Source organism: Natator depressus, chromosome 2 (assembly GCF_965152275.1).
Source record: "Natator depressus isolate rNatDep1 chromosome 2, rNatDep2.hap1, whole genome shotgun sequence".
In the NCBI taxonomy this organism is placed as follows: Eukaryota; Metazoa; Chordata; order Testudines; family Cheloniidae; genus Natator; species Natator depressus.
The window spans coordinates 64883996-64902415 of NC_134235.1; the positions used below are offsets into that span (position 1 = coordinate 64883996).

General features: G+C 40.7%; 1 protein-coding gene across 3 annotated transcripts in view; it reads right to left on the reverse strand.

The window, feature by feature from the left end:
- Positions 1 to 287: 287 nt before the first annotated feature.
- Positions 288 to 18420, reverse strand: part of UBXN2B (UBX domain protein 2B) — a 28983-nt gene continuing 10850 nt past the window's right edge. For 2 of the 3 annotated variants that reach the window (XM_074944345.1, XM_074944344.1), the window contains exons 6-9: positions 16275 to 16384; positions 11194 to 11331; positions 6217 to 6378; positions 288 to 2195 (exon numbers count right to left, since the gene is read on the reverse strand). In XM_074944345.1, the coding sequence (XP_074800446.1) occupies positions 2033 to 2195; positions 6217 to 6378; positions 11194 to 11331; positions 16275 to 16384 (573 nt within the window). In that variant the 3' untranslated portion in view covers positions 288 to 2032. Of the gene's footprint in view, positions 2196 to 2451; positions 2906 to 3511; positions 3878 to 6216; positions 6379 to 11193; positions 11332 to 16274; positions 16385 to 18420 lie in introns of those variants that run through there. The other variant, XM_074944343.1, reaches the window with a different exon arrangement.

Here is an 18420-nt window from a genome sequence, read left to right on the forward strand (position 1 = left end):
CTGAGCGCTTTAATCTTGAAGTAAAGACTTTTACCCAGATGTTACAAAGCTCTTACATCAGAAGTTCACTGGCTATTTAAAATAAAGAAAGGGTGACAACATGTAGTTAGTGATGTCTTAGATTCTCATTTTTCAGGGTTGTTCAATTTCTTTTATGTAACCACAGTTCCTTACGCATTAAACTGTTCAATTTGTTATTACCTGAGCACTGCTTATATTTTATTAGGTATGGATGTGAAGCTAATCCTTGATTCCAAACATGCCCAAACTTTGCAGTGGTTCAGATCCACATCAGAACTCTGACTCGGAAATCTATATTTTATGTACCAAGTATTTAGGTCTAGTATATTGTTTTAAACATATATTTCCTTCCTCCCTCACCCCAAATACACAACACTCACCATGCAAAACACACAAACAACTCGTTTGTCACAGTGTAAAAAATAAGAATATGAAAGTTGTCTGGGACATTTTTAGCTTAAAATGTTTTCTTTATTGAGTAGCACACACAATGTATTTGTGATTGTTTAAATCATGCAGATATTTGTCTTACAAAACATTTGACCTCCTAAATGGTTGTAAATGATTGAAAATTACTTATAGTTGGAAATGCCTACTCTGAGGTAAGAACTTAAAATAAATTCTACTGACCAAGGGTGAGCGAAGTATAGTGAAATAAGTTTTCAAGTTTTTGGGAAATAATATTAAAGACAATATTCTATACATACTGGCACATGGGAGGCAGCCCATTCTCCTCATCTAAGATTTGATCCTCTCTTTTGACTCACAGTATGCAGATTTATAATATCTGTGGCTGTATAAATACAGGAGCCCATTTTCCATTTCACGCTATTTCTATCTGCATAGCAGAATGAAGGATTAAACTCTTTGAAAAGAATATATTTTCAAAGAATTGTCATGGTTTAGTCACGCAGCTGCCAGTGAGAATAAAGAAAATTGTATAACTAAATTCTCATTGCACTACTTTGAAAATTTAACACTTTTAGACAAAATATCAAATATGAAGAGCTAAAGTCCAGGTGCAAAATTGCATGCACAACTGCACATCTTCTTTTGTGCATTCAAATGACTAAATAAACAAGTCTTGTGTTTGTGCACGCATGTTATTTGGACACCTAAATAACTGCTTGTGCATGGAATTATGTATCTGCATAGGTCTCACTTGCACATGTGTGTTTGAATGTGATCATCAAGCCAATTCTTTTGAAAATATGGAGCTTTGTTTGTTCATTAGTTGCTATTACTCTCTACCATTTCTATTTAAAGTAAATTCTTTCCAACATGAGAATTACACCTGGAGCACAAGTGAGAAAAATATTAAATATGAATGAGAACAATATTAAATATATTCAGAAAAGGCTGAGATTTGTTTTTCTTTTGTTACTAATCCATTCATAGTGACGGTTATAGGATAATTTACAGGAAAAATATTTATAGGTTATTTTATGTAATTATACTGCACCAACAAAACACTACAAACAGAATATTTTAAAATCATATTAGGGCATGTAAACATGTCATCTTACAAAGAGAATACTTGAAAATCTATGTGCTAAGGGAGGTAAACATATCTCAACCTACTGGGTTAAGTTTTCAAAAGGCTGTTTGTCAATGCAGCATAAAACATTTCCTTAGTGCAAGACTTACCAAGTGTGTAAAAAGACACTGACTCCCTGAAAAAACTCCTTTTCTCCCCTAAAAATATCTGAATAATAAAGTGATATCTGTGTTTCTCAAGTAGCTTATTAGTTCTTGCTGAGTTTTGGAACATACCCATTTATACAAGCTTAGTTTTAAAACTGTAAAAACATTTGGTGAGAAATCGCTCTAAAATCTGATTCAAATATGCTATCGTTGGAAGACAGAACAGAAATAAAAACAAAACTGATCTGTGCAAGTGAAAAAAGATGTTGATTTGATTCCCTCCCTCTGCACCACTGGAAGCATCCTTGTATGACAGTTTGGCACATTACCTATCCGCAAAAGCTATATTGGACTGACAGGTGCAAGGTTACTTTAGTTGTTGAAGAATCACAGTGTTAAGTATATCTGCTTCTTGTAGTGTCAGACTTTCATCTGTTAGTTCTTTATTTGGAAATGTAGTCACAAGAACAAAGTCAGATGCTGCAAATGCAGGACGGGACTGGATAATAAAGTCTCGAACATCCATAATCCTGTTGAAATAAATATGATATAAACACTGAAAATTACTAATGATTTAATTTATACAGGAATCAGCTGCCAATACCAATAAAGGCAAAAAATTTGAATACTGCAAATACAGCATGCACTATTTACAAATGCACTTTTGATTGTATACCTATATTTTGATTATATTCGCCAGATTAGGATGATAATCTAGGGATTCTTGCTTTCTGAATACAAGGACTGAAAAGAAGAGTAGATGTATGGTTTGTCTTATATAATAGAAAGTTACTCATCTTGTAAAATCTTGAGCTGTTTCCCTCTATAAGTGCTCCACTTCAGGTGTGCAGGTGCCTCTTGAATCATTGATCGGAGATTTTCAGCTATCAGTGTCTGTTTAGCCTGTGTATTCGCCTATGCCTCCTTGTGCCAGACACCAAGGCTGTATAGGTGTGTGCAGGCAAACTGGCCTCAGGTCCTTCTCTACCCAAATGTCCCCCAAGGAACAGTGAGAAGCAGAGAAGAAGGAGGGCAGGTACTGGAGCATCCAAGGGGACACACATCTTGAAGACTGTAGTTACTGCACAAGTTGAGTAACCTCCTCCTCTTCTTCGAGTAGTCCCCCTATCGGTGCTCCACTTCAGGTGATTTCTGGACAGTATCCCCAGAAGGAGGAGGGAGCTTCAAAACAGAGTCCAGAACTGAAGAGGATGCTGTAGAACCTATTGATGTATCAGATCTGACCACATGGATAAGGAAATGAAGCTGGAATACAGGGTTGGTTCCACCACTGTTGATGACCAATACAATCTTCCCTGGGACTAGCCAAAAAGGAATTCCTGAAGGGGCAGGTTGGTGAACCCCTGACCAAGACAGAGAAGACTGATTGAAAGTCTCCCTCTTTCTTTTTTATGTCATCACATGGGGTCGGGGGGCACCACTGAAAATGGTGGAGATTCCTATGGTGCCAGAGGACAGTAGCCCAGAGACTGGTGTCTCAGTACCGAGAGGCACTTAGTACCCATAAGAAGCAGGGACTCTGGTCCATCAGATAACATAAGGTCCTTAGAGTGCTGGAATGCCTGTGATACTGAGAAGGGATCCAGTACTGAAGCAGTAGCCCAGGCCATGGTCACCAAAGCCAACGGTACTGATGATGATTACACTCCAGGTGAAGAAGGGGGTCATGCCAAATGCGCTGGCACTGATGGCTGGACAAACTGAATCAGTACCAATGGCTGGGCTAAGGGGAGTAATGGCACTCCTGGCTGGGTCGGATGCATTGGTACTGGCTGCTGGGCTGAACTCAACAGTGCCCCATGCTCTCCTTGTGGGTAAAGGATACTGGCATCCTGCCAGAGCAGTGTCTTCTTTCCTTGGAGCTCCAGTGCTTCACAGCCCCACCAGTCCCCATAGAAGAGTCTTTGGACTCAACAGTACCCTCGGAGACCATAGACTTGGTGGAGAGACTTGGTCTTTTCTGGTGCTGGCTCCTTGGATTGAGAATCTGCACTTCTCTTTTTGGGAGCCTTCCCAGAAGCCTCCAAAAATCTTCCCTTCCTTGGGGGAAGCTTGCCCCGGCGTGCTCTGGGTCTGTCTGAGGACAGGCATTCTGGAGGTGGGAGGTTTCTCCTGACCTGGTTCTGGCGGCAGGGAGTGTTCCGTCATGAACAGTCTTAGCTTGGTCTCCCTGTTCTTCCTTGGCCTACACCTGAAGATCAAGCAAAAGTTGCACTTCTGAGAGATATGGGACTCCCCCAAGCAATGAACACACTTAGAGTGGCCATAGTTTACAAGAATAGCCTCATTAGGAGAGGCAACATTTGAAACCTGGTGAGCCAGGCATGTCCTGCCAGGAAAAATGAGTCTCCCAAAGGAAAAAAGGGTAAGGAGAACAAAGCAATCCCCCCTCACTATCTACAGAAACTAACTATAACTATTACTACTAGTAGTCTCTCCATAGTAGTCGTCCATCACTGATGATGATGACAATATTGTTACAATTCTCATCTATGGCCATGCATATGACTCTGAAGTCCAAACCCTGATGCAGAGTTGGCTGCACTGAGGGCGCAGGAAGTCCGTATCCATGATATTTGACGATGCAGCTCTACGGCATCTTTCGTATGCAGCCTGGAAACAATTTGGTCAATCCCGCTCAAACCCATGGCATGCTAATCTTGTCAGAGACTACCAGTGAGTCCTGTTCTGAGCGGTTTGCTCAAGTTCTTTGAGATTGATTCCAGCCCACAACAGACCGCATTTCAAATTATCTTTGAAGCGCTCATACAGATGACACTTCTTTGTTTTGCCCTGCCTCAGCTCCCCATACAGGATCTGTTTTGGGAGGTGGTGGTCTTCCATTCTGAGGACATGTCCAGTCCACCTAAGTTGTGCTCTCAATAACATTTCCTCGATGCTGGTTGTGTTTGCTGTAACTATATACCATACTAACTATACTACCAACTGCTAAACTAAGTATCTTAACGCTAAGGAAAAACAGAATGGCCAATGTAGATACACTAAGGCTCCGTCTCAGGCTGAAGTGGTTGAGAAAAAGCTAAGGGCGGTTTGCCTGTGCACCCATATATAACCTTGGTGTCCGGCACAAGGAGGCACAGGGCGCATGCGAGAGCTGAACAGACACTGCTAGCTGAAAATCTCCAATCAAGGGCTTGAAAGGCACATGAGCACCTGAAGTGGAGCACCCATAGGGACACATCTTGAAGAATGAAGGTTGTGGCATAGGAGTTCACTAGATAAACTCCTTTTATTTTTCAACGTAAATTACTCCTGCAGCAGTTTGAGTACATGTGTAAAATCCAATACCCCACATGTAATGACAAAGCCAAGCTAAATAACGCCAGTTCCTTAATCAGCTTCAATTCTGAGTGATCAGTGCTGTCCCTACTTCCCAGACATGGCCAAATCTGAATGAAAAAAGAGAAGCATTACACTGTACCCCTGTGGTGTAGCTAGGTATCGAAATTTGGGTGGGCCCCAAATTCTGATGGAAGGGCAATGTCTAATACCTGAGCTCCCACCTTCACGTTGCATGGTTCCAAAATAAAGCCCATTAATAAATTCACTTAAACTTGGCATTCACACAGACTCTGATTCTGGTGGGCCTGAGTGAGCTACGATCCACACAGGCCCACCCATGTCTACACCCTTGATGTACCCTGAAAGTCAGCAGACTAGCTCTGACAGAAAAATGGTGGTTGGGGACAGGAATGTGTTCCAAGACCAAAAAGTTTTCTGCTGAATATCTACCACCCACAATCTAAAAACTGTCAGCAAAAGTACTTCAGATGACATCATAAGCAGTGTCAACACACAGAACAAGAAGTCATCTTAAGACAGCCAAGGTGCAAATTATATAGGGCTCGAGAACAAATTTAATGCTGCAAAATTGTCCCAGAAGAAAATAATAAGCCTGTGCAATCTTTGAAGAGTTAGTGTAAAATGTCCTCTTTAACCAATAATTAAGCAAGCAGACAGCAGCATCCTGCAGTAGCTGTAGTTCCTTACTGACCGTCTAGAGCAGGAACTACATAATTTCCTGTACATCTAATTTCCTGTACATCTAGAGCAACTACATAAAATGTATACTGTTTTGTCCATATGCAACTACATTTTATGTAGTTGCTCTAGATGTACAGGAAATTAGAGCAGGAAATGTGACAACAGTATAACTTTGCCAAACTCTGCACTCTTAGAATGGATAAGTAATTGCATAACACATCAAGCAGCCAAACAGAAGTAATTCTCAAGGCTATATCCAAACTAACATCCAGAATGATATGAGTATGGATGATGAAAGTTATATGAATTTAACAGTTACCAAATGCCTGAATCTGATCACCTCCAAAAGTGTAATTCTACATCTAGCGTTCCTCTACCGCAAACATTCATAATTAATAAACTGCTTACACACTTTACCTTTGTTACCATCATTCTTGCCTTTTTATATGCCAGCTGCTATTTTAGTTCTTTTTCTATCTTACTGAAAGAAGTGTGGTTACTTGTATCTCTGTGGCATTAGTTTACCTGTGTGTTTGATTGAACCTTTGTATCAAACGGCTTCCATCCGCTAGCCTAATCTGAATTTTAGTTGTTGCAATGGAGTCATCAATCAGAACAGTTGCATTAAGAATGGATTTTTCCTCTTCTTCTGGGGAAGAAGGTGTACTGACAATTTCAGGTGTGAGGCTAAAGGATTGAAGTATAGGTGTTACTGAAAGAATTAAACCACAACTGAAAAGATGTATTTTAGAACATTTCTTATCTTTCTTTTCTATCTGAAACCAGTATCATGCACTGTATACTAATTGACCTGGGTATTGAAAAGAGTGTCAAAGCTGTCTGCATTAATACACGGATAAGATTTTATAAACATGCACTTAGTTACACAAGAACATTTTCTCCATACATGAGGTTTCTTGTACATATTTTTTATATACAGAACTATTTCACACAGAGATATAAATATTGTTTAAAAAGTTAACCGTTTAAACGATTAAAATTTTTTCACTTAAATGGTTAACCGATTAAAGGACCAGAAAAAGGGCTGCTCCTGCCCTCGTGGCTGGGGCCAGCAGGTGGGCTGGTGTGGGGGTTAACAGTTAAGGCGGGTTAACCAGTAAGACTAATGCTTACAGGTTAACCAGTAAACATTTTACATCCCTAATTTAATGCACATCACTATGAAAGAGGGAAGGCTAATACAGTTGCATAATTTTATATATATGGAAAGATGATTATAAAACAACCTGCGGGCCGCAGGTTGCCCACCACTGGCTTACACTGAAAGCTCCAAATCAAAAACCCATGCAATTAATGGAACCAACTTACCTTACCTGCAAATGAAAGGTTTTTCAGCAAATTCATTTGAATATGTCAGTTAAGTGCAAAGAAGGAAGACTTGGAGAGGGAGAATCTGAAGAGGAGTTTTGAAGCAATAACAACATGTAGCTATTGCCTGTTGTAATCAAACAAATCTGCTTATGTGATCTTAGATATGTTATATAATTATTTTAACATAGTTAAAAATTAATTACCATATATACTTGTTTATAAGCCGACCCCCTGCCAAATGGCTATGTAAAAATAGTAAAAACTGTATGACCCTTTCATAAGCCGACCCTATATTTCAGGGGCTGGCAAACTTTGGCTCCCGGCCCATCAGGGTAAGCGGCTGGCGGGTCGGGATGTTTTGTTTACTTGGAGCATTCACAGCCATGGAGCCCCTCACTCCCAGTGGCTGTGGTTTGCCGTTCCCAGCCAATGGGAGCTGTGGGAAGTGGTGCCACTTTCTGCAGCTCCCATTGGCTGGGAACAGGAAACCACGGCCACTGGGAGCTGAGGGGCTCTGTGCCTGCAGACGCCCCAAGTGAACAAAAGGTCCTGACCCACCAGCAGCTTACCCTGACTGAACAATAACTGAACAAATATGTCTTCACTTTCAAAATTACAATCACTTTCAAAATTACAATCAACTGCACGCCACTTCCCGCACCTCCCATTGTCTGGGAATGGCGAACCGCGGCCACAGGGAACTGAGGGGCGCCATGCTCGCAGGCTCTCCAGGTAAACAAAACGACAATGTATTAGATAGTCAATTCAATGATTTCATAGAGTTTAAAATCATCAAATTTTGGTGTAGACCCGTTTATAAACTGACCCCTGCTCTTTGATGCGTCCTTTTTTACCAAAAATATTCGACTTATGAACGAGTGTATATTGTAAGCTGTTTCCAAAATGGTATCAGAACTGCCTTGCTGACAAAATTAATACACATTATATAACGTGGTGAGCATCAAGCAGTTGAGGTGTTTACTATTCAATTGCTAGGCATTATTGAGTTAGTCTATAAGATTGCTCTCGAGCCTATAATTCTGTGTTACATAAAAGCTTGAGGACAGAATGTTACCCGTGTATTTTTTGCTGCTTCTTCTTGCTGAGTTACCTTGAATAGTTTTTTAAAGCCTTGTCTAAAAAGGTATAATATCTCAAGTCTGATTAGGGATGCAAGCTGACTGTCACATCTCAGATGCTCAGTCACTAGAACATATTTTGCAGTTGCACTATTATGTAACTGTTTAGAATTTTATCATCCACATATTCTTGCCCCCAGATACCAGATTAAGCAATTCAAAGGCAGATGTCACATTCTTTAACATTATTGCTTATGTTTCAATGACTATTATCTATGTACTTCAGCTTTTTGTGGCAGCCTTTGAAGCTCTCACCAGGATTTCATTGGAATTCAGGTTTTAACATCATGCAATTTATTGTTCATATTCATTTTGTGTAAAATAAATCAAGCGGGATTCTCAAATTAATATCTCTTCTGTTTAAGGATACTGGACCTGTCAATTGTGTAGCTGGGAGTCTTATATTCAAAGGTGTCACCAGTTCATATATTATATCACAATATTTCTGCCACTGGCATTTCAGCCAATAGATACTTTAATTGCTGCCATACAGAAATCCCATCAGGAACTTGGTCAAGTATCAGACTATGAAAATGTTTATGGCTAAAAGCAGAAAATGACAGAGAAGGATGGGGGTTGGATGGTTCAGGGAATTAGTAATGGAATATACAGTTTGCTATTTATACTGAACGTCATTGGATTAAATACAGACCAAGTACTGACAGCTATAAGGTTGAATGAATTAGTGGTCTCAGTCAAATTCCTGTTGAACTGGTGCCTTCTTTAAAATCTCCAACAAAGTAGGCAAAGTTTTTGGCAGTCTCACGTGAGACAGCAAGGAATTAACAACGATCAAGACGTAAGTGTGAAGGACTACGTATAAAGAGTGGTCCTTCCAGATCAGGGTTGAGGCATATTGGCAAGGTTGCATGAGGAATCCTATACTACAGCTCTCGGCATTATACCCATTCAAACAGTAAAATAAGGGCTTCAATCTGGTTGGCAATCCATTACTTTTAATCAGCTACATTTCCTTAATAAAGGAAGGACAGGTCTTTGTATATATTCATTTATCAAGTGTCTAGGTAAACTGATCTGGCAGATTGGAATGACATTCCACTATGAATGTCAAATTCCACTTCATGATTCTCTAGAAACAGTAATAAAGCAGCAAGTTTAAATCTGAATAGAATAATCTTAACATCCTGCATACATTTTTTTCCGATGATTATAAGTAGAACTGGTAGCACCACCCTTCGTTAATGTTGCCCAAAAATGTTCCATTATTAGGATGACCATACATCCTGTTTTGGTGGGACAGTCCCCTTTTAAAGCCCTGTCCAGGATGTCCTGACATTTTTGGCAAAAGTGTGCATTTGTCACAAAAGCTAATGGGTCAAATGCACAGTTTTGCCAAAGCAGAGGAACGTGGCGGGGGGGGGGGGGGTGACGATGTCAGACCTTGGGCTGTCAGCCCTAGCCCTGGGTGGTGGGGCTAGGGTTTTCAACCCTGTGCTGGGGGCAAGGCTTGGGTGAGCCCCACACCGGGGGTGGTATGGGTGTGCAGTGGTGATAGTGTGGAGTGGTGGTGGAAGGCTTGCTATGTCAGCCCTGGGCAGCGGGGCTCAGGCTTCAGCCCCAGCCCTGGGTAGCGGGGCTAGGTCTGTCAGCCCTGCTCTTGTGGGGAAAGGCTTGGGCAAGCCCCACATGGGAGATGGGGAGAGAGAGGGCCTTAGGCTTCAACCCCAGCCCTGGGCAGCAGGGCTCAGGCAAGCCCCATGCGTCCTGTTTTCCCTTTGGGAAATATAGTCACCCTATCTATTATAAGACCCTGTTTTTAGTTGCCTATAACTTGGCCAAATGTTAAGCATTCAGGCTGAAATGTTCCATTCTGGGTGTCCACTTCAGGCTGAATTTTTTGTAAAATTTTAGCAAAAATGGCTGAGCCACATCTGAGAATAAAGATAAGGGTAAAATACATTGTTTTCCCAGTGTTAAAAAATATCTTATAACTTTGGCAACTCCATTCTTTGAAACAGGGACTTGAAATTTGGCAGGGGTATCACCCTGATTTCAAGGGTGCAGCTTCTGCTGTTCCCACAAAAACCCCCTAAATTTGACCAATTTATACAAAAAAACCCCCACAGTATGTGATCATGTAATTAAGCAGGGCTGCCCAGAGATGGGGGGGTGGGGAAGGGGCAGTTTGCCCCAGGGCCCCTGTTTGAGAGGGCCCACAAAATGACAGAGGTGTGGCCGAGCCAAATTTGAGTGAAGAGGTGTTGCAACATGGTGAACGGGATTGCAATGCTGCTCAGGTTTGATGCCTGCCATCAATAATGCAGGGAGCGAATTGCCCATCTCATCCAGGCCCAGAACCCATAGTCACCGTTATTGGCATCTTTATGTCAGGCTTGAGGCAACCTGCCACGCTGACAGCCCAGAGGAAGGAGTAAGGTCAGGGATACTGTTCCCGCTAGTGGCAGGGCTAGAGTTCAGGGAGAGGCAAGACCTGGCTACATGCAGAGAAGAGCATCCCCATTCCTGTGGGGAAGGCAGCAAACACACAGGCCTGGGGCCTCGCTGACCCCCTCCCCCTGTATCCTTTCCCCTCTTCTTAAATTTTCATTCCATGGTAATTTTTTTTTTATTTGGACGGGGACATCAATTTCAGATTTTGAACCGGACCCCCAAAACCCTCTCTGCAGCCTTGAAGACTATAAAATAAGGCATGCACACAATGGGACAGAATTACATTGCAAAGGCAACCTTAATTGGTCTTCTAACTTCAAAGTTTTGACATATTTGACTTGTGATATTTTAGATTAATAAAGTATTTGTTTTCATTCACTACATTCTCTGACCAAGATTGATCAGTAAACACTTCTGGTATTAACTGCCGTAAGTGGAAAGTGCACTGAGTTACCTTCTCCAGAAGTCTCCTATAACTCAATTAAAATCAGTGTTTGAAAACATTACAAAAATAAAATGCATCTTTTGCGGTCATCCTGAGTCCTACTCTTCTCTTTAATTGCAAATTACACATGCACATGACAGAAGAGAACATTAATTTGTTTACATTGATTTTTACCTTCCAAGCTTTTGTCCTTCTCCACTGAAAGCTTTGAATTTCAATCTAGGCTTTACATATTCCTGTTCTTGGTGGTCTTCCATATCCAAGTTAACTTGGCCACCATGCACCAACCGTTGAAGTTCCAAAGGAATCTCTCTTAAATGCAAAAATAAACCATTTTAGCTGTCTCCTTAAAGTACACAATAGAAATTCCCAATTACAGTACAGTAAAACATTTCAGTATGGATCCTACAAGAGCCTAAACAATATTTTAATAAAGAGTGAAAACTACTGCCCTATCTGTATCAAAATGCAGAGGAATCCAATTGCGCCTACTTCTTCTAGAAGCTAGAGTTAAAAATAAAGACTAATGGAATGTATAATTAATGTAGTTCATTATTAAGTCACAAGTTGAAATCTAGGGTGCACTGATAAAATTGTACACTCATTCATTGTAATAGCTACATTTTGCAAATGATGTTCAAGCAGATGAAGTTACTGGGGAGTTCTGTGTTTAAAAAAAAGGTGAGACGGAATATTGCCCATACTTAGATATTTTTAATATTTTGGTTGAGAATTTAAAAAATAATCAAGAGGAACAGAATTAGAAATGTCTAAAAATAGTTGCTGTAACTTTAAATTTATATTATAATTTTTCACTCAAACATTTTTAAAGTTTTCTCAAGTAATCTCTAATGCAGGCGTGGGGAACCTTTTTTCTATCAGGGGCCACTGACCCACAGAAAAAATCAGTCACGGGCCACACACAGCCCCACAAGCGGGGGGGGGGGCGGCGTGGAGGCTCAGGGCTTCCCCCACAGCGGCAGGAGCCAGCTAGGAGCTTACCCTAGGCTCCGGGGTGGAACTAGAAATGAGGGGTTCAGGGTGCAGCAGTGGGCTCCAGGCTGGGACAGGGGGTTGGGGTGCGGGATGGGGTGAGGGTTCCGGCTGGGAATGCAGCTCTGGGGTAGGGCTGGGGATGAGGAGTTTGGGGTGCAGGAGCAGGCTCAGGGCAGGGGAAGGGGATTGGGGGTGCAGGTGGGGGTCTGAGAGGGAATTAGGGTGCAGGAGGGTTTCAAAAACTGGGGTGGGGGTTGGGGTGCAGGTAGGGGTGCAGGCTCTGGGAAGAAGTTTGGGTATGGGAGGGGGCTGAGACCTGGGGGTTGGGATGCGGGGTCTGGGAGGGAGTTAAGGTGTGGTAGGGGGCTCAGGGTGCGGGCTCCGGCCAGGTGGTGCTTACCTGAGGTGACTCTGGTTGGCTGCGCGGTGGGGCTAAGGCAGGCTACCTGTTTGCCCTGGCCCTGCACTGCTTCCGGAAGCAGCTGGCATGTGCAGCCCCTAGGCGGAGGGGCAGCCAGGGAGCTCTGCACAGTGCATGCTGCCCATGCCTGCATCGCCGGGCCCGCAGCTCCCATTGGCCGTGGTTACCGGCCAATGGGAGCTGTGGAGCCGGTGCTGGGGGCATCATGCGCAGCTTCCCTGATTGCCCCTCCGCCTGGGAGCTGCGGGGAGAATGGGGGGTGGGAGGGGAGGGCGCAGAGGCTCAGGGCTTCTGGCCCACAGCACAGAGACTTGCTGTGAGCTGGATTAAATTAAGTAGTGGGCTGGAGGTTCCCTACCCCGGCTCTAATGGAACACATTTTTTTTGCCTGTCAATCACAGTCCTTAACAGGGATCATACTCCAATTGAGGGGAGGAAAAAGGCCTTGAGAAATAATCAACTGATTATTATATTGCAGTAGCACCCAGGGCCCTCAATTAGTAACATCGCCCCACTGTGCGAGGTGCTGTACAAATACATACAAAGACACAACCTCTACCCTCAAGATCTTACAATCTCAAACAATCAATATGTAAAGGGTGGAGGGAAGAGGGATGAAATCTAATATATACATATACAGTAAGAGGTATAACATGGATTTTGAAAACTGGACTTGCAGTCACTGGAGTAATTTCAAGTGTTCAAAATGTATTTCATTTTATAACTTTTGTGGTGTTTCAATATTCCTCCTCACAATAAAACTTGTAACCCTACATAAACAAAACTAAGCATGTTGAGTAAATATTAGCAATACTATATTTTACTTTTGCATAGTGCCATCCAATTCAAAGAATCAGTCCTTTGCAAGTCTTCATACATTATTTATTTATTTATTTTATATACCGCCAAAATGCATCCACCTCTTCGGTAGAGCTCAGCTGTTTAAAAACTTATATCAACACTTTACCTTCTATACTGTTAAGAAAATACTTTTGCTAAAATTGCCTAAGATAGCAAATCATGCTCTTCACATACATAGTGGACACTTCACAGGTATTAAAACTAGGGCTGTTGATTAATCTCAGTTAACTCACACGATTAACTAAAAAAAATTAATCATGATTAATGGCAGTTTTAATCTCACTGTTAAACAATAGAATACCAATTGAAATTTATTAAATATTTTGGATGATTTTCTACAGTTTTTCTAAGTGTATATTATTTTTATTACAAATATTTGCACTATAAAAATGATAAACAAAAGAAATAGTATTTTTCAATTCACCTTATCCAAGTACCGTAGTGCAATCTCTTTGTTGTGAAAGTGCAACTTACAAATATAGATTTTTTTTTGTTACATAACTGCACTCATAAATAAAACAATGTAACACTTCAGAGCCTACAAGTTCACTCAGTCCTACTTCTTGGTCAGCCAATCGCTAAGACAAACAAGTTTGTTTACATTTACAGGAGATAATGCTGGCCACTTCTTGTTTACAATGTCACCTGAAAGTGACAATAGGCCTTTTCATGGCACAGTTGTAGCCGTCACAAGATATTTATGTGCCAGATGTGCTAAAGATTCATATGTCCCTTCATGCTTCAACCACCATTGCAGGGGACGTGTCCATGCAGACATGGGCTCTGCTCGATAAGAATCCAAAGCAGTGCGGACCGATGCATGTTCATTTTCATTATGAGTCAGCTGCCACAAGCAGAAGGTTGATTTTCTTTTTTGGTGGTTCGGATTTTGTAGTTTCCGCATCAGAGAGTTGCTCTTTTAAGACTTCTGAAAGCATGCTCCACACCTCGTCCCTCTTAGATTTTCGAAGGCGCTTCAGATTCTTAAACCTTGGGCTGAGTGCTGTAGCTATCTTTAGAAATCTCATATTGGTACCTTCTTTGTGTTTTGTGAAATCTGCAGTGAAAGTGTTCTTAAAATGAACAACATGCGTTGGGTCATCATTTGAGACTGCTAATAACAAGAAATATATGGCAGAATACGGTTAACACAGAGCAGGAGACATACAGTTCTCCCCCAAGGAGTTCAGTCACAAATTTAATTAACACATTATTTTTTTAAACAAGCATCATCAGCATGGAAGCATGTCCTCTGGAATGGTGGCCAAAGAATGAAGGAGGATACGAATGTTTAGCATACCTGGCACGTAAATACCTTGCAATGCTAGCTACAAAAGTGCCATGCAAACGTGTGTTCTCACTTTCAGGTGACACTGTAAATAAGAAGGGGGCAACATTATCTCCTGTAAATGTAAATAAACTTGTTTGTCTTACCAATTGACTGAACAAGAAATAGGACTGAGTGGACTTGTAGGCTCTAAAATTTTACATTGTTTTATTTTTGAATGCAATTTTTCTGTACATAATTCTACATTTGTAGGTTCAACTTCTATGATAAAGAGATTGCACTACAGTACTTGTATTAGGTGAATTGAAAAATACTTTTTGGTTTTTTTTTTTACAGTGCAAATACTTGTAATCAAAAATAAATATAAAGTGAGCTCTGTACACTTTGTATTCTGTGTTGTAATTGAAATCAATATATTTGAAAATGTAGAAAACATCTAAAATATTTAAATAAAAATTGTATTCTATTATTAACAGTGCAATTAAATCGCACAACTAAAAAAAAATTAATCGCTTGACAGCCCTAATTAAAACATTATTCATGTTAAGGAATAACTACACCTGTTTTGCTCAGCCCAGCATAATATGAATATTCAAACAGAAGGAGGCATTTGTTGCAGTGAATAAACCGTGAATTATTTTGAATCACAGTTGGCACTTCTGAACCTACTGCTGGAGGTGGCCATCACATTGAAGTATTACGTTATTCGTGGCACAGGCAAGGTAGAGACCCAATCTTAGCATTTGACTACACATCACAGGGTGTGTGATTTGTAAAGTGCTCTAACATGCTGCACTCTAACTGCCCCACGTAGACTCTGCTGGCATCATCTAAAAGCTAATTAGTTCACATTAACATAGTCCAATGAGAATTAGGCACCTTTTAGAGTGAATCAGCAGGTCTCCAAGGAGTAGTTAGAGCATTTTACAAATCCCACCCTCTGGCACATTTTGCCGGTGCTATGTACACAAGGCCTAAGAGACTGAACTAATGTACAATTTGCTTTAATAGCGTTTAACCATCATAAAAATATGGTAAACATAATATTTTAATAATTAAACTTCAGATATTTTCTTCTGACTGTAAAAAGCATGGATGTGCACCTGTATTCTGCCCAGCAGGAACTAAAAGCATACCCCCTATGGAGATTGTTTCTGTTTAAGCATATTCGCAGAAATACATTGCATGGAGTGGCAATGTGTGTAGGCCCCTCGTTGTGTCAGAGGGCGCGCGTGTGTGTGTGTGTGTGTGTATATATATGCAGATAATGCTAGCTAACATCTAGGCTTCAGAGGTGTCCTCAGTGCAGCTATAGCATAATAAATAGACAGTCAATGGAATAGTCCCATACCGCAGTCCTTCTCCCATCACAAAAAAAGTTTTCAAGATAGGAGGAAATTAAGAAAGCGTATAACATCAATCCTTATAAAATTGCAGGAGGCATAAATGCCTTTTGATCCATTGCAAAGAGGTCCCTATGACAGTATACACTGTCTGTATCTCTGCAGTAACATTAATCAGCCTAATCTTGTTTCTGGTACAATGATTATTTAATGTTTCAGTACTCGGTTGCTTTACACTGCAAAAAGGTCATATACTTTAATATTCACCACTGTTTTATTACTATTTCCCTTCTCTCCACCCGATTGCTCCGATATAGTCAGCAAAGTAACCACCATTATAACTTACCCTCTTTTAACAGACTCAAGAAACTGAGCATTTGTTGGGTCTGTGTAAGATCTCAACTCTCCATCATCTAAACTGAAACCATTCCTCCACAGTTTAAGCAAAATTTGAACCTATTGAGCAAAGAAAGTATAATAAAAAACTAAATGAAAAAATTTCTAAGCAATTATCTGCTGATCGTTTTTGTTAGCTTTGTACATATTGGCAAACAGAGTACTGAATCTAAAACACACACATTTTGGAGCAACACATAGATACATAAGACAGAAGGCAAAAGAAATAAAAATACTGTGTTAGTTTTTGTAGAGAGATTTTGGACTGTCATTTTTAGATTCCCCCCCAATAGTGATATTGACTTCTAGTAACATTGGCACTGTTGCTACAGTTGAAATTACAAATTCAATGGGACTGAGACCTCAGACAGTTTGGCACCCTTGAACTTCACAATAAGCCTTGACTTTTAACAGTGACATAGCTAATAGATAAAATACAAGGTACACAGAAAATATATGCCAACAATAGTGTACTAGGCTTAACAGGTGATGCAACTGCTTTCAAAATAGTGAATACTGTTTTTGTTTAAAATTGACCTAGCACCCATAAACTTGCAGACTATTACTACTATTCTAATCACTTGTGGAATAAAGTGAGAGTTAGAATTAGTAATTCTGATAACTGGTTTTATCATTGTTATTTTTATTGTAACACCTAGGAGCCCCAAGTCATGGATTAGGACCCCACTGTGATAGGCACTGTACAAACACAGAACAAAAATACAGACCCTGCCTGCCCCCAAGACCTTACAATCTAAGTATAAGATAAGAGACAACAGATGGGTACAGACAGACTGACCAGGGAGTACAAGGAAACAATGAGACATATTGGTTAGCATGATAGGTATGTATGTATTCTCAGCATACCCAGCAACATAATGATTGCCATATTTTCTGTAGGCTTCAGGGCAAAGGAGAATTTTAAAGAGGGATTCAAAATAGGATAATGAGTTTGTTTTGTTTTACAGGGAGCTTCTCCAAGGCACAATGGGTAGCATAAGAGAAAGCATGAAGGTACTTGTCTGCCAATTTAACAAGTGGGTGATGGAAGCTAGCATCATGGGCTTATTGGAGGTAGGAGTCAACCTTTCAATATTGAATGAGAGATGACAGGTAGGGAGGCAGATAATCATGAAAGGCCTTGAAAGTGCAGACAAGTAGCTTATATTTTATACAATAGAGAAGAAGGGAGCCAGTGAAGGGATACAAAGAGAAAGGTTACATGGTCAAAGTAACAAGCTAGGAAAATGATCTTTGCAGAAGCATTCTTAGTGGAAATAAGCAGGGCAAGACTGCATTTGTCAAGGCCAGAGAAAGGATGTTTCAGTAATCAAGATGCGATTACTTAAGCATTTATACAACACTAAACAATTATGCAATGTTTTATAAAACATAAAAGAAGACATTCCTGCTCAGAAGAGCTTGCATTCTAAAACAGACAAGGAAAAAATTCAGGAAAATGTCTGGGTGAGAGTGTGACTTACTGCCAGGGAAAGTTGGTAAGAACAATTCAGGGTAAACAGAAGAAATATGTGGAAGTCTGGATTTACAGGAAGCAGCAAGAGAGGGCTCCCAAGTTTAGGAAAAGCATAAAAGATGAGGTATAGAGTAAGAAAAAGGAGAATGAGGGAGCAGCAGATACAGATGATTATAGCACAGAAAAGGAGCATGCAGGAGCATAGGAAGAAAGAAGAGTAGAGATAAGGATAGGGCAAAATTATGCAGAACCTTAAAGGCAAGGATGAAAAACCTGATGCAGTAAGAAAAGAATCCAGCAAAAGGGCTGAAGGGGACAATTATAAGGGCAGAGTAGATACAGATAAAGATGACTTTAGCAATGGTGTTTTGGAAAGTTTGGAGGGAGGTAGAGGTGAGAATTCCAAAGACCACAGAGGAAGTGGTTGCAAGAAGGAAGAGGAAATATGACAAAAGCATAGACAAGGGTTTTAACAGTAGCTATAGCTGAATTTTGGTTTTTTAGGGCTTGCAAACACAGGACTTGTGCAGAAATCCAGGGTGTGAATCTAGAGCCCACTAGCCTACTGCACAGTAGCAGGCCATGTGGACCCTGCTACTGTGCACTAAAAGTTCTGTAG